General features: G+C 28.9%; 2 protein-coding genes across 18 annotated transcripts in view; one reads left to right on the top strand and one right to left on the bottom strand.

Moving 5' to 3' along the window:
- Positions 1-584: 584 nt before the first annotated feature.
- The window catches only part of LOC121126702 (uncharacterized), a 58,479-nt gene continuing 33,491 nt past the window's right edge, over positions 585-25,572 (bottom strand). For 2 of the 17 annotated variants that reach the window (XM_071891897.1, XM_071891902.1), the window contains exons 6-7: positions 1,908-1,957; positions 585-1,845 (exon numbers count right to left, since the gene is read on the bottom strand). In XM_071891897.1, the coding sequence (XP_071747998.1) occupies positions 1,786-1,845; positions 1,908-1,957 (110 nt within the window). In that variant the 3' untranslated portion in view covers positions 585-1,785. Of the gene's footprint in view, positions 14,243-22,984; positions 23,745-25,572 lie in introns of those variants that run through there. The other 15 variants (XM_071891896.1, XM_071891901.1, XR_011782349.1 and 12 more) reach the window with 14 other exon arrangements.
- Positions 14,564-22,580, top strand: LOC139906787 (uncharacterized). The gene is given in 3 exon segments (XM_071892162.1): positions 14,564-22,049; positions 22,110-22,264; positions 22,424-22,580. Coding segments are annotated over 3 exon segments (540 nt in total). The 5' UTR covers positions 14,564-21,821.

Below are 25,572 nucleotides of genomic sequence, written 5' to 3'. Positions count from 1 at the left end.
CTCTCCCTTCAGAGGAGGTTTATAAGGTGTGCACTCATACATACTTGTAGATATTTAATATAAAGGAGATCAATGTCAAGGTTAATAGAAATACAAGATTAGACCATAATATAATCGGGCTTGCTAGAATTTTCAATCTGATGTATTGTACTGACGGTTAGGCAAGACAGGGAGATTTTGACAAAACAGGCAACCACTTATAGTCTATGACGTCACTATTCCTAGATTTTTCAAATTAATATATTGTACCGGCTGCTGGGCAGGAAAACCAGATATTGACAAAACGCACAACCACTCATCTAATATGACGTCAATATTAAAAGCGCAGTGGATATTTCATATATATATCACAGTCTTAGATGAAATTTCCAAAATATAAAATTTAATTTATTACATCAGCGGATTTATAGCATAATGAAATGTTTACAACAAAAATGTTACGCTGAATAGGTCTGTTAATCAGAAAATGATCTTATTTATGACGATAAAACATGGAAAAATTATATCCTAAATTCATTTTTGGAATCCATGGATAGAGGTGGACTCAAAATACCAACAGATGTTATGTACTTTACTACAATTCATTTTTATCAAATATTACAGAATTTATTTTCAAATAGATGCTATAAAAACATATTATTTACATTTAAGAATTCAAGACATGTATTTTTGTATTATCTATAATTTATCCAATGTCCAGCAACAATGTAAAATTAACAAACAAACAAAAACAAAAAAAAACAATTATCAAAACAAAAAACAAGACTAGTAGCACTGACATAAATTGAGGTGTTAACAATTCCTCAATTTGTATGACTAAAAAATACAATTAGTTCCCTATCACAAATCTGAATGGTGTCTATAGGTGTTTTCTAAAAGTTGATTTCCCAAAAGTTTCCACAGTCCAACGTCCTGATTCCCTACTACCATTAAATGTATAGTTAAATGATAGTTTAAGCTATCCATACTTCTCATAAATTTTTCCTTCCTGCAAATCAACGAAAACTTTTTTTATCAAACACAAAAGATTCCTCCCCAAAGCTGATCTGTTACGATTTTCCATTGGTCCAAACATGAAAGTCCACGCTTTCTCCTCCAGGCCTAATTTTAATAAAATTTTAGACGCCAACTCCCTAAATATTTGTGTCTTTTGACATGAAGTAAACAAAGGCAATTGGGTGTCAATTTTTCTACATTCAAAGGTACAAAGCTAGTCTAATAGGGATTTCCCTGTAAACTTGTTGCAAGCTTGTGTTCTGCTATCAAGACATCTATTTGCTTTGTATTTTTTTAATCTTATGAAATGAACAACCAAAATCATTCTGCTAGAAAAAGAAAGAATTAATCAGATAAAATTAAGTCTCCTAAATGAATTAATAAGATTCAATCATTAAATTCTTAAATTTTGATTTAGTTCCTATTTATAAATAAATAAATATGCCAAGTAGAGTTGTAAAAAAACTAATTTTTCCCTTAACTATTAACTACAAGTTTCATATAAATCCTACAATTTCATTAATGTTGTAACTATTATAAATATTCACATAACATAACATAATATAGATTAATAGTTTTTTTTCCAATTTATTTCAAGAAATGGTGAGCTGATTTGTTGATTATATAAATGTTCAGAAGTTGATGATTTAATCGCATCAATATTTTATTAATCTCTTTGTCTCTAAAATTGAAACAGTTTTAATAAGATTATATAGTGTAATAATAAAAATTATACAATACCACATTCCTTGACATCGTCATGGACAGATAATCATAATCTGGACGCGCTCAAACATGATCCAATAGCCTTTGAAAGTTAAACACTATAGTGTTAACGTTAATCCGTCTCTGTTAAGTGTTAAATATAATATGCAATTATAAATTATGATAATAATTGAAAAACGACATACAGAAGAGAAAATAAGTATTTGATGGCTTGCGGATTTTGTAATTTTGCTCACTGACAAAGAAAAGAACGTTTTATAAATTTAATGGAAGGTTTATTTTAATAGTGAGGGACATTTGATTATATGAACAAAACAAAAGTGATTGGGGGGAGAAAAATCCTCACCGTCAAGCATGGGATGGAAACATTATGTCTTGGGAGTGTTTCTCTGCAAAGAGGAGATGACATCTTTACTACATTGAATGGAAATGGACCATCCTCAGGATATCTTGGGTGACATCTTTACCTCAGGGCAGGGAACTGAAAATTGATCTTTTAGCAAGCAAGCCAATAAGAATTACCCAAAATTTACGACCATGGCAACAAAGGAGTGACTAAAAAAGAAGAAGCTTATTGAGGCCATGGAGTTGCCTGCCCAGTCTCCAGACCTCAATCTCATCGAAAATCTTTATAATTGGGCAAACTTACAAAATTGACCAGAGATCAAATACTTATTTTTCTACACTGTAGATTTATATTAATAGTCATTGTGAATACGACCTATTATATTCTACTATAGAAGGTTAAGAATGGAGTTTTTCTTACCAGTTATGAGTCAAAATGATTCTCGTTGAAAGTAATATTCCATTTATTTAAAAATTTTCCACCAAAATTTTATTCACTTATCATAAATTAAGAATGATTCTAACACAAATAAAATAGTCAATACACTTACTAAAAAAGGGCGTGTAAAATATGATAAAGACTCCAGTACTAAAGAACTCCGTGTCCATTCTACCCCTGATTGTCTCTTGCGAGTACTTTATCTTTGAGAAAGTCAGTCCTGGGCTATTTTGGATCCAAAAAGAAGCGAATATACAAGACAGAGCACGCACATCATATTTTTGAGAAGAAGAAGTTTTCTACAGTTGTGTGAGTAACCATAGTTAATGGAGTGTCTATCCTTATTTCTAGTGATATTGAGATCCCCGAGAAAAAAAATACTCGAATTTAACGCCTCTGACATTATTTTAGAGATGAAGTTATTACAATTCTTGTTAGGACCATATATTGCATGGATTCTGGTCATCTCTCCCAAGATATTGATATCCACAGATACGAAATTAGCACTTTTGTCAGAACACCGGAGCAAGGTACATTCTTACAAGCAAGATAACTCCTCTGGAGGGTTGAGATGAATTTGAAACAGCCGCAGACAAAAAATAAGCGTAGGTTTGTGGAAAAAGGTGACAGATAGCCTTAGTATCCATGTGATGAGTGTCATGAAGAACAACCGCATCTGGGAATCGAGTTGGATTTAAATATTTAAAAATTGAACGTCAAAATGAATGACGTTCATATTTTTTTACCGTTCATCGTTCTTTTTTTTCTCTCGATGAACGTTCATTCGTTCATAAAATGAATGGGAAGCATGAATACCTTTCGTTTTTCCGTTCAATGTTCAAAACTGGACCCTATGATACACCATAAAATACTAAAATCTGTGATCGAAAGCTAATTACCACAACAACATAACACTAGTTCATAAGGCCATATGTCAACCATTTGTCATATTTTATGAAAAAAACACACACTTATTGGATTCCAATAGTCTAATGTATGCCTATACTTTAAAAAAAGCCTGCAATAGGCTTGATGTAGGAGTAAAATAATTTCGTAAAAACTGTGATTTATGAATATCACAATATCTAGTAAATACTTTTTTTTTCCATAATAATATAACGCATGGCCTTTTGAGCTTATGCTATGTCATTGTAGTCATTTCTGAGGTATTTTACCAAAATTTGTAGCGGACTCCCTTGAGGCTTCACTTACAGGATTCTAGTAGTTAATAGATACATTTAGACTCTTTTAGTTTTTCTTCTTCAAAATCAATAAACTCGCTAAAAGAGGGAATTTTCAATATAATTTAAGTATATATGAATAAGCATAGTTTTAAGTTTATAATCAGGTATCTTGTTCAAACTTAAATATTTGTTACCATATATTAAAGACTTGTTGTTATATTATACAATTTATCATAAAATTGTGAAATGATTTTTCAACCCAAAATTGCTGGAATAAGTTTCCACATATGAAAAGACTATCATTCCAAATTATTTAGAATATTTCTATGGGTAAAAACAAAAAAATAATAGTAAATAAGTCATAACTATTAAATATATAGGTAAATTAATATATTATTAATTATGTTATTTTAATAAATACGAACATACTTATCTAAGAAACACAGATAGCAATATATAAATATTATTAATAGTACATTTTTAGATAAAATTTCATTTAGCTCCTTTTTATTACTAAGAGTAATCACAATATTAGATTATGTGTGTTTCTTGGATTTGTGGCTTTTAAAAATTGATTTTGCGATATTTGTAGTTTTGGGTTGTGTTAGGAATACAGTTGATATGATATCCTCCATATTTTAAGATGTATTAAAATTGCCATATATAGCATTTTTTGTATTCTTATATAAAAATTTTTTAATTAAGAGAGTAATTTTCTTATCTTATTGTCATATCTGTTGTTTTTGTTCGTGTTAGGAATATAGCAGATATCATTTCTATATTCTCTTGTGTATTAAAAATCCCATAGATAGTATTTTTATTTTTTTAGTTGAACAATTTTTAATTATGTGCGTTATTCTCTTAAAATATGAGATTTTACGTGAACTTATCCTCCATGAATAGTGTATTTTGATAATTGAAATTATTGGTGCTTGACCAGTTATAGTATAATTTAAACAAATAAGTTTTGTTTTCTAATTAATGTCTTTTTAAAATAAACATGATAGACATATTTGTATAAATATGAAATCCTGCAAATATAAATAGTATCGTTATTCCTGTTTTGGATAGAATTTAAAATTTTACTATTTTCACCCTGATTCTTTGTGTTATTCAGAGTAGCCAAAAAATTAGATGATGTGTGTTTCTCGGAATTTTGGCTTGTAAAAATTAATTTTATATTTGTTGTTTTTGTTTATATAAGAAATATATTTCATATAATTTCCATACTCTCGTGTGTATTGAAAATCCCACAGGTAGCATTTCTTATACAAACGAGATGGTTGGCATATTTGTATAATTATCAAAGCCGCCTTTTTATAAATAATATTTCTATTCATGTATTCTATAGAATTTAACATTTTACCATTTTCACGCTGCTCCTTTGTATTATTCAGAGTAGCTAAAACATAAGATGACGTGTGTTTCTTCGAATTCTGCTATGTAAAAAATAATTTTGTCAGATTTGTAGTTTTTGTTTGTGTTAGGAATATAGATTATATCATTTACATACACTCAGGTGTATTTAAATTCCAAAGTTAGCATTTTTTTTAATTATTAGGTGAACAATTTTTAATTCATAAAGTAAGTTTCTCATAATGAGTGATTTTTCGTTTACCTTTTGTAGATGAAAAATGTATTTTGATCATTGAAATGATTGCTGCTTGATCAGATATAGTATAATTTATACAGAAACGTTTTTTTCTTTTCTAATGAATTTCTATTTTTGGAAAAAATGATGGACATATTAGTACAATTATATAGGCTATCTTTTTATAAATAATAATGTAATTTATGTTTCGGAAAAAATTTAACGTTTTATAATTTTACTTTAGCTTCTTTCCATTATAAAAAGTTTCTACATCATTAGATACAGTTTGTTTCTTGAAATGGTGGCTTGAAAAAATGATTCTGTCATATCTGATGTTTTTGTTTCTGTTAGGATTATTGTGGATATCATTTTCATACTCTCATGTGTATTAAAAATGCTATACCTAGCATGAATTGTATTCTTAGGTAAACAATATTTAATGAAAAGAGTAATTCCCTCACAATTTGTGATTTTACGATTACTTTTTATACACAAAAAATGTATTTTGATAATTGAAATTATTGTTTATTGATTAGTTCATGTAAAATTTATAAATATATTTTATTTCTTTTCTAAGGAATGTCTGTATATTGTAAAAAATTATGGACATTTCTGTATAATTATCAAAGCTAGCTTTTTATATATAATAATGTAATTCCTGTTTTGGGAAAGAATTTAGCGTTTTACAATTTTCCTTCAGCTTCTTTCCATTATTAAGAGTTCCCACATCATATGATAAAGTTTGTTTCTTGTGATTGTGGCTTGAAAAAAATGATTCTTTCATATCTGATGTTTTTGTTTCTGTTAGGATTATCGTAGATACCATTTTCATACTCTCATGTGTATTAATAATGCCATTGGTAGCATTTTTTGTTTTCTTAGGCGAACACTTTTGAATTAATTGAGTTATTCTCTCAAAATATGTGATTTTACGTTTTCTTTTCCTATAGGAGCAATGCATTTTGATAATTAAAATTATTTGTGCTTGAACAGTTATATTATCCTTTTTGTATATAAGTTGTTTCTTTTCTAATGTCTGTCTATTCTTTGGAAAATAATATGGACATATTTGTATAATTATCATAGCTAGTTTTTTATAAATAATATCGTAATTCCAGTTTTGGTAAAAATTTAATATTTCAGAATTTTCACGATGCTCCTTTGTATTTTTAAGAGTAGCCACAGAATTAGATGATGTCTGTTTCTTGGAATTGTGGCTTGTAAAAATTAATTTAGTCATATTTGTAATTTTGGTTTGTATTAGGGATATAGATGATATCATTTCCATACTCTCATGTGTATTGTAAATGCTATACCTAGCATGAATTGTATTATTAGTTAAACAATTTTTAATGAAGAGAGTAATTCCCTCATAATTTGGGATTTTACGATTATTTTTTCCACACAAAAAATGTATTTTGATAACTGAAATGATTTCCGCTTGATAAGTTATTGTATAATTTATAAAAATATTTTTTCCATCTTCTAAAGAATGTCTATATATTGTGAAAAATGATGGACATTCTTGTATAATTATAGAAGCTATCTTTTTATAAATAATGTTATAATTCCTGTTTCGGAAAGAATTTAACGGTTTATAATTTTCCTTCAGGTCCTTTCCATTATTAAGAGTTCCTACATCATTAGATAAAGTTTGTTTCTTGAAATGGTGGCTTGAAAAAAATGATTCTGTCATATCTGATGTTTTTGTTTCTGTTGGGATTATTGTGGATATCATTTTCATACTCTCATGTGTATTAAAAATGCCATTGGTAGCATATTTTGTATTCTTAGGCAAACAATTTTGAATTATATGAGTTATTCTCTCAAAATATGTGATTTTACGTTGTTTACTTTTCCTATATGAACAATGTATTTTGATAATTAAAATGATATATGCTTGATCAGTTATATTATAATTTATGTAAATAAGTTTTTTTTTTTCTAATGTCTGTCTATTTTTTGGAAAATAAAATGGACATATTTGTATAATTATCATAGATAGCTTTTTATAAATAATATTGTAATTCCAGTTTTGGATAGAATTGAATATTTCAGAATTTTTACGATGCTCCATTGTATATTTAAGAGTAGCCAGGGAATTAAATGATGTCTGTTTCTTGGAATTGTGCCTTGTAAAAATTAATTTAGTCATATTAGTAATTTTTGTTTGTGTTAGGAATTTAGATGATATAATTTCCATACTCTCATGTGTATTGAAAATGCTATACCTAGCATGAATTGTATTCTTAGATAAACAATTTTTAATGAAAAAAGTAATCCCCTCATAATTTGTGATTTTACGATTATTTTTTCTAGACAAAAAATGTATTTTGATAACTGAAATGATTTCCGCTTGATAAGTTATTGTACAATTTATAAAAAAATTTTTTTCATCTTCTAAAGAATGTCTATATATTGTAAAAAATGATTGACATTCTCGTATAATTATAGAAGCTATCTTTTTATAAATAATATTATAATTCCTGTTTCGGAAAGAATTTAACGGTTTATAATTTTCCTTCAGGTCCTTTCCATTATTAAGAGTTCCCACATCATTAGATAAAGTTTGTTTCTTGAAATGGTGGCTTGAAAAAAATGGTTCTGTCATATCTGATGTTTTTGTTTCTGTTAGGATTATTGTAGATACCATGTTCATACTCTCATGTGTATTAAAAATGCCATTGGTAACATATTTTGTATTCTTAGGCGAACAATTTTGAATTATATGAGTTATTCTCTCAAAATATGTGATTTTACGTTGTTTACTTTTCTTATATGAACAATGTATTTTGATAATTAAAATGATTTGTGCTTGATAAGTTATTTTATCATTTTTGTAGAAAAGTTGTTTCTTTTCTAATGTCTGTCTATTCTTTGGAAAATAATATGGACATATTTGTATAATTATCATAGCTAGTTTTTTATAAATAATATCGTAATTCCAGTTTTGGATAAAATTTAATATTTCAGAATTTTCACGATGCTCCTTTGTATTTTTAAGAGTAGCCACAGAATTAGATGATGTCTGTTTCTTGGAATTGAGTCTTGTAAAAATTAATTTAGTCATATTAGTAATTTTTGATTGTGTTAGGAATTTAGATGATATAATTTCCATACTTTCATGTGTATTGAAAATGCTATACCTAGAATGAAATGTATTCTTAGGTAAACAAATTTTAATGAAAAGAGTAATTCCCTCATAATTTGGGATTTTACGATTACTTCTTCTACACAAAAAATGTATTTTGATAAATGAATTGATTTCCACTTGATAAGTTATTGTATAATTTATAAATTTTTTTTTGTCATCTTCGAAAGAATGTTTATATATTGTAAAAAATGAAGGACATTCTTTTATAATTATAGAAGCTACCTTTTTATAAATAATATTGTAATTCCTGTTTCGGAAAGAATTTAACGTTTTATAATTTTCCTTCAGGTCCTTTCCATTATTAAGAGTTCCTACACAATTAGATAAAGTTTGTTTCTTTAAATGATGGCTTGAAAAAAATGGTTCTGTCATATCTGATGTTTTTGTTTCAGTTAGGATTATTGTGGATATCATTTTCATACTCTCATGTACATTAAAAATGCCATTGGTAGCATATTTTGTATTCTTAGGCGAACAATTTTGAATTATATGAGTTATTCTCTCAAAATATATGATTTTACGTTGTTTACTTTTCCTATATGAACAATGTATTTTGATAATTAAAATGATTTGTGCTTGATAAGTTATTTTATCATTTTTGTAGAAAAGTTGTTTCTTTTCTAATGTCTGTCTATTCTTTGGAAAATAATATGGACATATTTGTATAATTATCATAGCTAGTTTTTTATAAATAATATCGTAATTCCAGTTTTGGATAAAATTTAATATTTCAGAATTTTCACGATGCTCCTTTGTATTTTTAAGAGTAGCCACAGAATTAGATGATGTCTGTTTCTTGGAATTGTGGCTTGTAAAAATTAATTTAGTCATATTCGTAATTTTTGTTTGTGTTAGGAATTTAGATGATATAATTTCCATACTTTCATGTGTATTGAAAATGCTATACCTAGAATGAAATGTATTCTTAGGTAAACAAATTTTAATGAAAAGAGTAATTCCCTCATAATTTGGGATTTTACGATTACTTCTTCTACACCAAAAATGTATTTTGATAACTGAATTGATTTCCACTTGATAAGTTATTGTATAATTTATAAATTTTTTTTTGTCATCTTCGAAAGAATGTTTATATATTGTAAAAAATGAAGGACATTCTTTTATAATTATAGAAGCTACCTTTTTATAAATAATATTGTAATTCCTGTTTCGGAAAGAATTTAATGTTTTATAATTTTCTTTCAGGTTCTTTCCATTATTAAGAGTTCCTACACAATTAGATAAAGTTTGTTTCTTGAAATGATGGCTTGAAAAAAATGGTTCTGTCGTATCTGATGTTTTTGTTTCAGTTAGGATTATTGTGGATATCATTTTCATACTCTCATGTACATTAAAAATGCCATTGGTAGCATATTTTGTATTCTTAGGCGAACAATTATGAATTAAATGAGTTATTCTCTGAAAATATGTGTTTTTAAGTTTTCTTTTCCTATAAGAGCAATGCATTTTAATAATTAAAATGATTTGTGCTTGATCAGTTATATTATCATTTTTGTATATAAGTTGTTTCTTTTCTAATGTCTGTCTATTCTTTGGAAAATAAAATGGACATATTTGTATAATTATCATAGCTAGTTTTTTATAAATAATATTGTAATTCCTGTTTTGGATATAATTGAATATTTCAGAATTTTTACGATGCTCCATTGTATATTTAAGAGTAGCCAGGAAATTAAATGATGTCTGTTTCTTGGAATTGTTGCTTGTAAAAATTAATTTAGTCATATTCATAATTTTTGTCTGTGTTAGGAATTTAGATGATATCATTTCCATACTCTCATGTGTATTGAAAATGCTATACCTAGCATGAATTGAATTCTTAGGTAAACAATTTTTAATGAAGAGAGTAATTACCTCATAATTTGGGATTTTACGATTACTTCTTCTACACAAGAAATTTATTTTGATAAATAAATTGATTTCTGCTCGATAAGTTATTGTATAATTTATAAAAATATTTTTTTCCTCTTCTAAAGAATTTCTATATATTGTAAAAAATGATGGACATTTTTGTATAATTATAGAAACTACCTTTTTATAAATAATATTGCAATTCCTGTTTCGGAAAGAATTTAACGGTTTATAATTTTCCTTCAGGTCCTTTCCATTATTAAGAGTTCCTACATCATTAGATAAAGTTTGTTTCTTGAAATGGGGGCTTGAAAATAATGATTCTGTCATATCTGATGTTTTTGTTTCTGTTGGGATTATTGTGGATATCATTTTCATACTCTCATTTGTATTAAAAATATCATTGGTAGCATTTTTTGTATTCTTAGGCGAACAATTCTGAACTAAATGTGTTATTCTCTCAAAATATGTGATTTTACGTTGTTTACTTTTCCCATATGAACAATGTATTTGAATAATTAAAATGATTTGTGCTTTATCAGTTATATTATAATTTTTGTAAATAAGTTTTTTTTTTTCTAATGTCTGTCTAATTTTTTGAAAATAAAATGGACATATTTGTATAATTATCATAGCTAGTTTTTTATAAATAATATTGTAATTCCTGTTTTGGATATAATTGAATATTTCAGAATTTTTACGATGCTCCATTGTATATTTAAGAGTAGCCAGGAAATTAAATGATGTCTGTTTCTTGGAATTGTTGCTTGTAAAAATTAATTTAGTCATATTCATAATTTTTGTCTGTGTTAGGAATTTAGATGATATCATTTCCATACTCTCATGTGTATTGAAAATGCTATACCTAGCATGAATTGAATTCTTAGGTAAACAATTTTTAATGAAGAGAGTAATTACCTCATAATTTGGGATTTTACGATTACTTCTTCTACACAAGAAATTTATTTTGATAAATAAATTGATTTCTGCTCGATAAGTTATTGTATAATTTATAAAAATATTTTTTTCCTCTTCTAAAGAATTTCTATATATTGTAAAAAATGATGGACATTTTTGTATAATTATAGAAACTACCTTTTTATAAATAATATTGCAATTCCTTTTTCGGAAAGAATTTAACGTTTTATAATTTTCCTTCAGCTTCTTTCCATTATAAAGAGTTCCTACACTATTAGATAAAGTTTGTTTCTTGAAATGGTGGCTTGAAAATAATGATTCTGTCATATCTGATGTTTTTGTTTCTGTTGGGATTATTGTGGATATCATTTTCATACTCTCATTTGTATTAAAAATATCATTGGTAGCATTTTTTGTATTCTTAGGCGAACAATTCTGAACTAAATGTGTTATTCTCTCAAAATATGTGATTTTACGTTGTTTACTTTTCCTATATGAACAATGTATTTGAATAATTAAAATGATTTGTGCTTTATCAGTTATATTATAATTTTTGTAAATAAGTTTTTTTTTTTCTAATGTCTGTCTATTTTTTTGAAAATAAAATGGACATATTTGTATAATTATCATAGCTAGTTTTTTATAAATAATATTGTAATTCCTGTTTTGAATAGAATTGAATATTTTATAATTTTCACGATGCTCCATTTTATTTTTAAGAGTAGCCAGAGTATTTGATGATGTTTGTTTCTTGGAATTGTTGCTCGTAAAAATTAATTTAGTCATATTTGTATTTTTATGTTTACTTTTACTGCATGAAAAATGTATTTTGATAATGGTAATAATTGGTGCTCTATCGGTTATTGTATTATTTATGTAAGCAAATTTTTTCTTTTCTATAGAATGCCCATATTTGGGAAAAAATGATGGACACATTTGGATAAGTATTACGATTATCTTTTGATATAAAATATTGTAATTTTTGTGTTTGGATGAAGTTAACTTTTTTAAAAATTTCTTCAGCTCTTTTTCATTATTAAAAGTACCCCCATCATTAGATGATGTGTGTTTCTTGGAATTCCATTTTGTAAAAAATGATTTTGTCATATAAGTTAGTTTTGTTAGGAATATGGATGATATCATTTCCATAGTATCATTTGTATTTAAAATGTTATACCTATTATTCATTTTGTTCTTAGGTAAACAATTTTTAATTAAGGGATTAATTCCCTCATAATTTGGGATTTTACGATTACTTTTTCTACACAAAAAATGTATTTTCATAATTGAAATTATTGTTATTTGATCAGTTATAGTATAATTTATACAAATATTTTGTTTCTTTTCTAATGAATGTCTATATTTTTTTAAAAATGATAGATATTTTTGCATAATTGTCGAGGTTACCTTTTTATAAGTAATACTGTAATTCCGGTTTGGGAAAGAATTGAAAGTTTTACAGTTTTTTTTTACCTCCTTTCCATTATTTTGAGTACCCATATGATTAGATGAAGTTTTTTTGTTGGAATTGTGGGTTGAAAAAAATGAGTCTGTCATATCTGTCGTTTTTGTTTGTGTTAGAAATATTGTAGATATCATTTTCATACTCTCATGTGTATTGAAAATACTATTGGTAGTTTTTTTTGTATTTTTAGGAGAACAGTTTTGAAAAGAGTTCATTATTCTGTTAAAATACGAGATTTCACGTTTACTTTTCCGATGTGAACAATGTATTTTGATAATTGAAATGATTTCTGCTTGATTAGCATTCATTGTATCCTTAGGTATACAATTTCTAATTAAGGGATTAATTCCCTCATAATTTGAGATTTTACGATTACTTTTGCTAGATGAAAAATGTATTTTGATAATTGAAATGATTGACACTTTATCAGTTATAGTATAATATATACAAATAAGTTTTTCCTTTTCCAATGTATTTGTATTTTTTGGAAAATATGATGGGCATATTTGTATAATTATCAAAGCTAGCTTTTTATATATAATATTGTTTTTTCTGTTTTGGATAGAATTTAATATTTTATCCTTTTCACGCTGCTCTTTTGTTTTAATAAGAGTATCCAAAACATTAGATGATGTGTGTTTCTTGGAATTGTGGTCTGCAAAAATTAATTTTGTAATATTTTTTGTTTTTTTTTGTGTAAGAAATATAGTGGATATGATATCTATACTCTTGTATGTTTCAAAAATCCCATAGGCATTTTTTGTATTGTTAGGTGAACATTTTTTAACTAATAGAGTAATTTTCTCATAATGTGGGATTTTAAGTATACTTTTTCGAGATGATAAATGTATTTTGATAATTGAAATGATTTGCGCTTGATCAATTAGAGTATAATTTATACAAAAAAATATTTTCTTTTCTAATAAATGTATTTTTTTACGAAAAAATGATGGACATATTTGTATAATTATCAAAGCTATTTTCTTATCATTTTCAAGCTGCTCCCCTGCAATATTAAGTGTATGCAGAGCACTAGATGAAGTGTGTTTCTTGGAATTGTGTTTAGGAAAAATTAATTTTTTCATATTTTTAGTTTTTGTTTGTGTTAGGAATATTGTTGATATCATTTTCATACTATCGTATGTTTTGAAAATCCCATTGGTAGTATTTTTTATTTTCGTAGGTGAACAATTTTTAATTAAGAGAGTAATGTTCTCATAATATGGGATTTTATGTTTACTTTTTCTGCATGAAAAATGTATTTTGATAATTGAAATGATTTGCACTGGATTGATAATTGTATTTTGTATATTGTCAATTGACTTTGTTTTGGAATAGTGTTCATATTTAGAAACTTTATCTTTGATTGTATTGTTATGTCCCATTATATTAAAGATTTGTTTTTGCACTACTTTTTTTTTTAATGTTTTTTTTGTTATTTTCACAATATTTCTTAATTTGGATGTCGATGATGATTTTTTTTTTTTATTTGTCAATTTTGTGATTCCTTTTAAGTTTTCTTGTTTTTCTGTAGTTTTTGACAATTTATTCCCTCCTGTAATTTTTTCAATAATATATAATTTTAGGTTTTACATAGATATATTAAAAATATCATTTTTTTAGCAATTGAATCTAAATACAATATTAAGAATTTTATTTTTTTTTCGGATAAATGTTTTATAACTTATATTTAAACAATATCATAAAAAGAGATTTTTATCATAATGAATTATAATTATATTGTTATGTTTAGAAAATATTTTTGAAGGCCTTAAATAACTTTTCTACTTATAAGTATAGAAAATTTACTATACTAAAAGAAATAATTAGTATAACGATTTTTGCAATTTGTAGATACTGTGAACTTTATTCTATGAAATTTAATCTGTAAAGTACTTAAAAAACTAATAGGTGTTTGCCAAATTTTGACAAGTCTTCGATTAAATGGGTTTTATTTTGCCAACTATAATGGCTGAAGATTATTTAACTTAGTTGTTTTTAATTTTAACAGAGACATAAGTGAAATTTCGTTTTTTCTCTTTTGCTTATATTTTTAATTCTACCGACATTGCGTTATTAATAAATACGAATATTAGTCCAGCAAAAGATTAAAAACCTTATATGTAAAAGAGTTACCTCATTAAAACACAAATTCATCATTTTTCGATTACTTTTTCTTGCAAAGGAGGGTTGAAGAAGAATTCATAATTATTTACATATGACATAAATTCTAATCCTATTATGTCATAAAAAAGAAATAAAAGGTCCAAAGGTAAACATTGCAGAATATTTTTTTCCTTTTTTCAAACTTGATTAATAGTATTTTTAATTTATTCTCAATAGGAAAACAAAATAGTCTGTTATGTTTATTTTTGATTTTTCTTCTTTTTTATAAATAATTAATAATAATTTAGATATAAGGGGATTATAACAAATTTATAGATGCTTCATACTCAAAATAATTGATCAATTGAATTAATAAACAATTCATTTTTTTACCGCAATATTATTGTAATATATATTCACACAGAGACATGGTACCTGAGGACCTTTTTGTAGACATCTGTGCTTACTTTTTTCTTGTCCTTGAAGAATTAGGGGGGGGGCATCTTGCTACTTGCGGTCGCCACAACCCCGAGGACCATGACCTTTGGTCGATATTTAGTCCTGAAGGTTCTCTCGACGCTAAAAAACGATCCTGTTCGAACAGCGTCCACGTGAAGATCCTCTTTTCAGAGATTGACTTGTGCGTGGAGGAGATTGCACACCCTCTGCCGTTTTGCTTGTTGTTCGGATATTTTTGATCGCACAAAAATATAACAAACATTTAATTGTAGCTTTTTCGTCTACTCTATCGAATGGTTTCAAGTAAAAAATGTCAGAATGTTAGAACTGAGGCTAAACTGGGTCGATAAGTATTCTAATTTTTGAGTCCTCACGCTGCATATGTAGGGGGCTGGTAGTATTTCTTGAACTTAATTTCGACGAGAATAATGATCGAAATCATTAATAAGATTAAACAATACAATATTCCCTTTTAATTAAGAGATTTCTAAATTAGTAAATAAGGTGAGGTAAGTTGAAACACGTTTTGGTGTTTACGTTATCAAAAAGTTCAGAACCTTTCATTTTGGCTAATATTTTGCAACTAGGTAGCGAAAAGGGTTAACTAACAAAATTCGTTATGTATATATATAATATTCTTTCTTATTTTTTTAATAATATAAAAATTAGCAAATGTATCTACTTATCTCAAGGTATCGGTAAGTTGATACATGTTATGAGGCAAGTTTTTTTATATTACTATGATCATTTATTGTAGTCCAACATCAATGATATAAATAAAATATATTAATAAAGAAAATGACAAAAAAAGTATAATGATTATTACCAACAACAAAAACATTAAAGTTAGTTGAAATAAATAGAAACTACATTCAATAAATCGTTTTATATAATAAAAACAATGTTTGTACGTCTGTTCAAGTCCTAGCAAAAGTTTCTGGCTTATGGACTCCAAAACTAGCAGATCTACGGCTACATTCCATAAAATATAACTTGTAATATATAATAAAAAGAGTAAACGATGTACAATAAAAGTCGATACATTTTAAAGATAAAAGTTGCGTTGATTTTTTTAAAATTGTTTCGATAGATAAAATTAATATTATGTCGTAGGGTTCATGGGGCAAGTTGATGCATCTAATTGAATGACTGATTAAGATCAGAAATAATTAAGAAAAATCGACATATTTACAATATGAACATTATCAAGTATATTCGAATTTATTCCAGAATTAGGTATATATCACACTCTGGTCAATAAATACACTGTCATACTTTTATTTAGATGATAATATTTTTATTCATATTACTTTCCAAATACACAAATAATTCGTATAACTCATAGATAATAATCATAATTTAAATAGTAAATAATCCTTTTTTTAACATTTCAGTGGCGTTTTTGTGAGAATAGAACAAAATACTTTGCAACGTCTATTTTTGGATGGTCTTTGTTGGGCTATAGGTAGTGGGCATAATACTTTAGGGGACTTATTCTTGATGATTTGTGATTTTGTATTGAACTACAAGAATTTTCTGAAGAAATGGGCAACAAAGATGTTGTACTCTTGGTTGGTATTTCACATTCAGTAATTTCAGAAGCTACGTAATCCGATTCTTCGAAAATATAATAGTTAAAGGGAAATATACCCGTACTTCTAAAACTTGATAGAATTTTAGTAGAATTTAAAGCTTGAAGTATTGTTTGGCTGGAAAGCTGACCCAACTCATCGATTGAGACCCTTTTCCTGGATTAGGTTGATGGTAGGTGTCCATGCTACAATTAATGTAATTTTTAAGTAAACCATAGCAGAATTAGAAAATTCGAGTAAGTTAGTAGTTATTTCTGCTTGCTATACATACATAAAATAAAATTTTACAAAACTCAGGCAACGAACACGACCACACCATGGGCTATTTATGTTACTACAACAGATTCTAAAACCTACATAACATTAAAATTTTGTTCAATAATATATATATATTTTTTTTACATTTAATAAATTTTAAATTAAGAAAGTGTTCGTTTTCCTCATCCATTGCTTGATGTAGAGCCTTTCATATAGATGATCGTGTCAGGATTCTTAATTTGACTATTATCTATCCAAATGCGATTACTTTTTATGTAATATTTTATCACTATGATTCCCTCGACGTTTTGGAAGATTACCAATTCCATCCCAGGTATCATGTAAGAAATGCTTCGTTCTCCAACTTGATTTTGTTGCCTGTTCCTCATGTATATGTTCAAAGGAGTAATACCCAAAACTACCTACATTCTTGCAGTTAGTGTCGATCAAAATGTATGTGTAATTGCCAAAAGTGCTTTCCTTTGAATGGTGTTCAATATTTTACTCGCACTTTTCTTTGTGGTGATTGCATATTGCATGTCTCCATACTAGATAGCCATAGGAGAGGATAGGTCTGATCATAGTTTCATACAACCAAATAACCTTGTCTGAGGTCAGTCTCTATTTTTGTCCTATGATTGCCTTGGCCATATTCCATATCCGAGAACACTTGGAGGGTTTTTTTTCTTTTCAAATGCTCTGTCTGGTTGAGCCCTTGATCAAAAGTGACACCTAGGGACTTCATATTTGTGGCATATTGAATCATTTTGCCATCAATTTCCAAAGAATATGGTGCTTGATTTTGATAGGTTAAAGGTAAGACTATTTTCTTTTCCCATTCAATAAAAGTATTGATTGACCTTTGCATTGCATTGACAAGGGTATGGGGATGTTTTCCACTAATAAAAGGAGGATGCCATTAGCGTAGCCAATGACTTTGATTGCTCCTTTTTAAATTTATTAAGTAAACTATACATAATCATGTTCCAAATGACAGGCGATAGAACACCCCCTTTGTGAGCACCCACGGATTGGATTGACACAAACTTCTTGGCCTTTAAGCTTGGCTGTTACCGTAAGGGTACTTAGTAAATTTTTGCACCAGGATATAATATACTCTGGAATACCGAGTTTTTCCATTGATGCATCAGTTGAATGAAATGGTATATAATCAAATGCACTTCAACTTCCCAGTGTAAAATCTGCCCAAGTGATTTAAGTATAAAGTTGCAAAAAGTTATCGGTCTGAAGGATTTGGCTAGGTTGTAATCTTTTTTGCCTGGTTTTGGAAAAAAAACTTGCTTGGATCTCTCTTGAGCATCTTGGTGTATAACCACTGATGAGGATGACTTTATAAAGTTCTGAGATATAGGCGACGATACTATCCCCAAGTTGTTACAGTACAACAGGTCCTTAGCTTTTGAATGAGCCAAAGGAGCTAAAGGATTACCTTACCTTATTGCTATCCAAGAAGTATATGTTAAAATTATTTACTTGCATGGATGTTCCAGAAGACGTACTGAGTCTACATTGTGGGAAATGAGTTTCCATGAATATTTTTAGTGATTCAGCATGATTCTCATTTTCATAAATTGGGGAGTCCAAACACGAGGTAACAATTCTATGTTCTTTGGGGAGAAAATCAAGCTCCAAGTCCAGATCAGTGAGCGTTTTTCCGTATTTTCTCCACTCTAAGCAAAAATGGCATGCATTCTGCTCTGTAGAGTGTCTGCATTTATATAACTCCAAGTAAAAAAAAAAGTTATCTCGAAATAAATAAATGATTTTTAATATTAGATCCATTTTTATATCTTAACAAAAATATTTTTCTCGAGCCTTGTAATTTTTTTTCCAAGGCAGAAAAGAGTAGAGAACACAGCTCCAATTTGAAACTAATAGCTCTTCTCGTATATTCATGGGGTAGAATCTCTTCTAATTCTTCTTTAATATCTGCTCCGTAACCTAGGGATTTTCGAGTCTCTACAAATTAGCCACCCTTTCCCTTTGGTCTGCTGCGGCAACAATGCCCTTTCCAATAAGTAAATTTTTTGATAGAATATCTATTCGAGTTAATATATCACACGGAGATAAAAAGTTAATATCTATTAGAACCTTACGTTCACCGATCAAGTCTTGTAAGGCTTGGTCTATAGAAGCACCTTCGATGAGTGAAATATTTAATTTTTAATGTAAACAGAATTTAAACTTTTCTATTTTGAGTTGGTCAAGGATTGGTGAGTGATTCGTGATATAGGGTGAGAGAGTCTTAAAATCAACCAGGTGTTTACTAATCTCTCATTATAAATACTGCTATGGAATTCCATTTTACAACAATTCTCGACTAATTTGTCAAGTGCATCTTCTTCGCCAGGATCAAACAAATTCTTTGAAACCAATAACCTAGATTTCATATTGAATGAAGCTTTGTATGAGTTTGAAACTATTAAGACGAATCGAAACACAGTCCCTAAGGCTCCGGGAACGTTAATTTTTGTTAAATGCTTCATCAGCCTATCGGTTACAAAACAAAAGTAGCTATTGATCCCAACAAGAATATCCACTCCTAAGCAGTGATTATTGTCCTGTTTGACCAATTCTAAATCCTTCAAATGAGAGCATTCGCTCAAATTAATAAAAATGGCTCTAGTTCGGAACAGATTTTCTTCTAACTAACATATACGGGAATTATGTTTTAAAATACACTTGAATTTGGCTCTGATAATCCGAAGGAAACAATACATGTCCTTATTCCCGAACTCTTTTCTTTAAATCCACGAATTTGAAAGTTTTTAGATCTGTTGTTCAATTAGCTCTACCTGGGAAAAATATGAACGGCGTACATTTTGACGTTCATTTTCTTTTTGTCTATAGCAGCAATTATTTTTATAGTTACTGTGGATCCCTTATTGTTAAAAATGATGTTTTAATAGTGTTGTCAAAGAGTATAATATATTGTTACTGTTAATCAAATAGTTCCTAGTATTATATGCTATTAATATACCGTTGTTATTCTCTATGACGTTAAATCTGTCTGTTTTGCCCCGCAGTCGGTATTGTACGTCAAATAGAAAATTATAGCAAGTCCGATTACATGATGGTCTAACATTGGATTTTTTGAAATACAACTAAGTTTAGAGCCACTATGCAAACATGAACTCTTATGTACATAGGCACCCAAAAGTACTGATATGCTAATCCGCCTTTATTTTGTGTGGCCATTTCAGTTATAAATATGAGCGTTTTCCAATCGTTATGAATTCATATTCCTTCCCATTCAACTAAGAATAACTTCAGCAAATTTATATTAATTCGTTTATTCTATTTATTCATCTGGGGATGTCTGCAAATGATATCTTCAGCAAAATGAAAGCCTCTCCGTCCAACTTGGACAATAACAAAGATCTCTCTATGACGATTTGTCAAGAAGAAAGTAATATGACCAAGACACAGTGAGGAATGAGTTTCCAAAGAGGAAGGATCGCTGGCTTTATTCAAGGATTATTTTGAATTTATATCGCTGATTAAAGGGCTCAACAATATGGGCGACTATTCCAATTTGAAATATCGTTGTCTTCCATGCAAACCAAGTAAAAAAAAATCAAACTCATACGAGCTTGAGAGCAAACATTATTCGACATATAAATGAAAAACATACCGAGTCCAAATAGGACTTTTACAACCTCCTGGAAAGAAATACCAAAAAGAGAGGCAGGGTTTTAAAAAGCTCAAATAACAATTCGCATCAACCCTGTGTTCTTGGATATCTCAAAAATGGTGGTGCTGTTAGTAAGCCATCCTAAGTTTCCCAATCTGAGGTAGATAATGTAATCGTGAGATTTGTCATGAAAACAGGTGAGCCTTTTCAAATGGTTGAACCTCCTCCATTCATTAATCTAATGCACATCAAGAATCTTACTGAAGAAGTAATGAATGGGAGGGTACTCATGAGTAAACATGAGAAACAATTTCAAAAGATGAGTTCCTCTATTAAGGATCAGCTTGATCAAGCAGACAATGTATCCAATACGGGTGACATCTGGAGCAATGGACACAAAAGCTATTTTGGAATAACCGCTCATATCCTCGATCCTTTGGAGGAAAAGAAGAGCTTTAGCTTGGCCTACACCAGAATCCGAAGATCTCACATTCATATTTTAACTACTAAGACTATTCAAAAGATCCCAAAGTCTGGGGCATTCAGTGGAAGACTGTTGGAATGATCACAGATAACGTCTCCAATTTCAGAAGTGTGTTCCGTCTCTTCGGCCAACAATCACTGGAATATGACTTTCAAGCCCATCTTGAGAGTCTTAGTAGTCAAAAAGAGTGTGAACTCAAGTCATCTGATGACGACAAGGACAGTGTAGATGGTATAAATCTTAAAAACATCCTGAATGAAAATGATGGTATGGATGCAAAACTTCCAATGTACTTCAGGTATGCCTATGGTATATCTATATCTCTTATAAATCACAAGTTAATGTTACTAAATAGGTATATATCTATCAAATTTAATATTTATAGCCAGATAATTTATGACGATTTATTATCAAATAGCCTTAAATTGATAACTACTAAAGATTGCAATAATGCTTTTGAAGCCAAGGAGTGGATATTATGCAAGGGCATTTTATTCCACATATGCTAAGTTGAAAAAGATATTGAACTTATTTTTTCCAGTCTACCAAGTTTGCAGACACCGTCTACGAAAAGTTTTTGATGACTATTAGAACCCCCATAGTGACTAGATGGAATAATACCTATGACTCAGTCCAACAGATTAGCAAAATGAAGGAAAGTAATCCCATCTCTTTTCGCATCCTTCTAGCTGCCCCTAATTTAAGGCATATAACACCCCCGGAGTTTACCTTTCTGGAAGAGTGGATAATTGTTCTGAAGCCTTTGTCGGACACATTAGACCACCTGCAAGGGGATAAAACAATGTGTTAGGCCATCTTCTTTTTACCATTCAGTACCTGAAATTACATCCATGTGGCCAATGGAAAGGTGAATAAGTGCCGAGTCTTGGCCGACGCTGCTATTCAGGGTCTTAAAAAACTGGTTAATCTCTTTTTTGAATCCAAGGAGATGCTTCTTGACTATCTCCCAGAATTCAAATTAGAGTTCTTAGAAGAAGAAGAGCAAAGAGTCCGGGCTCGAATGTATCTGAATGATGAACTTAGAGCAATGGAGGACTCAGAGCCTTTAATATAGGATTCAACATCGAAAATAGCATCCTCCTCTCACTGTTATATGACAAGGGAAAAAAGAACTGACACTATAACTCAAGAGATATATAGATATTGAGACGACGAGTACAGTGACATAAATTCAATCATGGCGTACAGGAGGATTAAAAAAGTGTTTTTTAAAACAAACACAATTTTACCTACTAGTGCATCAAATGAGAGACTTTTTTCAAAAGCTTAACTGGTTCTCCGATCAAACAAACATTAAATATCGGAATTGTCTTTTTAAATGTAGTTCCTTCTAAATGCAAATAACTTCTTAAAGGCCTAATTTTCTTAAGAATATATCATACAAAATTTTATATATTCTGAAATTATATTTGTATATATTAATAAATCAGTATGTCTATGTAAATTTTATTCAGTCTCTTGAATTTTATTTTCTCTATTTTTGGGGAAGGTATTATATGAATATAATTTTCACTAACATATAAATTTTTATAGTGAACTCAAATCCTCGGTAATTAATTAATTGAAGCTCCAAAACACTATAAAATCAAACTGTAATATATATTGTAAGTTGCTCAGCAATGATTATTTAATAAATATAACACCTTTATGAATTTTCCTAGCATCCATAGAGGATTTATTATTGCAATATCAAATTCAAATCATTAGGCTGAAACTATAAATAGTAGTTGCGAGACTTTGAACTCATAATTCCAGTTGATTTTTTAGCTTTACCATTTGTGGGCTTAAGACAAAGCCAGTTGTAAAATCAAAAGAAGGTGAGTGGATGAAGTTTGAAGCTTCTCCCTATTCTTGCTTCCTGTATTTACAAATTTCATTTGTATGGTATTTTGATCAGCTATGCAATCAAATAGGGCCAAAACGAATTAATTTGGTGCCTTATGCAAAATATTAACAAATGACTTGTATATTCAATATTATACTGTCACACAAAGCTGAATATTGCCATAGAAATTTATTATATCCTGAGAAACAGTAAATATATCTAATAATATAATAAATAATGTAACATCAATAGCCAATGCAAAATATAAAATTGAGCTTTGTATAAGCATAACTTCCTTAATATTGAATCTAGAGACATGATTTTGGAGACAAAATGTCTTTTTTAACATTATCTATTAGATAAAGTAAATTTAAAAGGAAAATACCTACATTCCTACGATGTACAAAAAGAAAACTGTAGACTATGGCATTACCTCGCTAACACAAAAATACCCTATGTATTTTGTTGTCAGGTGTCGATTCCCTCTTCTTGCTTGATACATCATGGCTATTTCATGATTTATTCTTTTTGATATATAAACAAGGTAATAAGTTATTCTATATTTATACTCCATTTCCAAAAGGACGGAAATTCAATTCTTGTAAATCCCTCGTCGTTTATATAGTATAATCATATAAATCGCCCATTTTATTATTTCTATAAAGAAATTCAAATTTACTGCTACGCTTTCGATAGAATATTACTATGCAATATTATAATACAGTATCGAATAAAATATTCGTAGATATTAATAATATGTTATTCATTTTAAAAATAGTGAATAAATAATATGAGAATGATAGCCTAGGAGAACTTATTAGATAAAAAGTAATAAGCATGATTGACTTATTTGTTTAACTACCAGATGATTTCAAGCCTTTTTTCTGTTTCTTTTTGGAATAAAATTGTGTGATACAATTAGTAACGATGTGAGACAAGTGTTATAACATAAAATATACAACTGCACAAATATATATATAGTTTATACTGTTGATATGCATTTAGTGTTTTTATACTAAGAAATGCAGTTCTTAACTGGTCGTAGCAGTGAATTAAGGTCGTGTTGTAGCCGAAAATATATACAAGTGATTCGGAATTAATTTTATCCTCTCACACTGCAAGTAACCCCACCCCTAACTAATATGGCAGAAGGCATTACTAGAGAAAATATATCTAACTTCTTGAATAGGGAGTTCTTTCGAATTGGATGTTAACAGTTGTTTAAGGTGAGGAGTCACTTTCCTTAAAAAACTCACGACTAAGAGTTTATAAGTACGATGATGAATAATACTTATTGCTGCATCCTTTCACTTCACACTTTTCAAATAATTTCATATTAGAGTGGAAAGGAATATTTTTGTTTCTTTGTTATTTCCCAACGGGACGAGGTAGGTTAATTGGCTAGCCGAAGCATTCCCATAATAGATGATTAAAAATACCACAATAGATAGATGAAGAACGAATTTATGTAACGTAGGCATTAGACAAACTCAATTCTGATCCATTCTTCTGATCTTTTGGCACAATTTGTGTATGTGATAATGTGGCTACGCTCAATGATGTTTCTTTAGAAATGCACTTCTTGTATTTATTAATTGGCAAAAACTTTTCCCCATTTTTAATCAATTTCTTCTTCCATTCTTGTATTACTTCAGAAAAGAGCTTCAGTTGTAATATAGATACGATTATAGCGACAAGTGAGCTCTCAATTTCGTTTAAGGACAACCCTAAGGGGTGAACCCTACACGAGAGAACATAAAATATGATCTTATATTTTTGGGATTTGTTGCGTCGATAGATTTCATATCCAGCTGACCTTTCACCATACTGCGAAGTATTGCTCGACTCTGCCCAAATCGATCCGTACCTGTCTACAAGAGGAGAACTGGAGTCATGACAATTGTCGAAGGGATCTCTACTTATAAAGAGTACTCAACTTTGGGTTCGGATGAACGAGACTGTCGAAGTCTTCCCACCAAACAGGAGCCCCCCATACCCCCCCCACCCCTCGAGAACGTTTCCATGAAATGGGATATAGTGATTGAAGAAGGAAGATGCGATCCCTCGGACTCAGACCTTTTAGATTAAGTTTGATCTGTCAGAGTTTTTAATGACTTTATCATCGCATTCTCTTTCAACTCCTATTCACGACAATATTCTTTAAGATAATCTTGAATGATCCTTTTATGCAATGCTACCTTGATACCCTGCTTGGGAAGGCCATGATGGCCACTTCTCTTTCAGTTTTATCAAAATTCAAATTTTGCATTTTAACAGAAACTAACAAATAAAAAGTTTAAAGCCTTACTTTTTACAAAACAAAATGATACACAATATGATTTCTAACTAAAGACTGAATATATTTGGTATATGAATGTATATTATAGAAGAATAATAAACTTGTTCATTAGCATGAACTCGTCTGAAGATACGGGTTACTAGACGAATATAAAACACAAAATTAACGGAATATTAAACCAAAAAT

Source organism: Lepeophtheirus salmonis, chromosome 12 (assembly GCF_016086655.4).
Source record: "Lepeophtheirus salmonis chromosome 12, UVic_Lsal_1.4, whole genome shotgun sequence".
NCBI classification, from domain to species: Eukaryota; Metazoa; Arthropoda; class Copepoda; order Siphonostomatoida; family Caligidae; genus Lepeophtheirus; species Lepeophtheirus salmonis.
The sequence above is the reverse complement of the archived record's forward strand: the minus strand, read 5'-3'. Positions and strand labels throughout refer to the sequence as shown.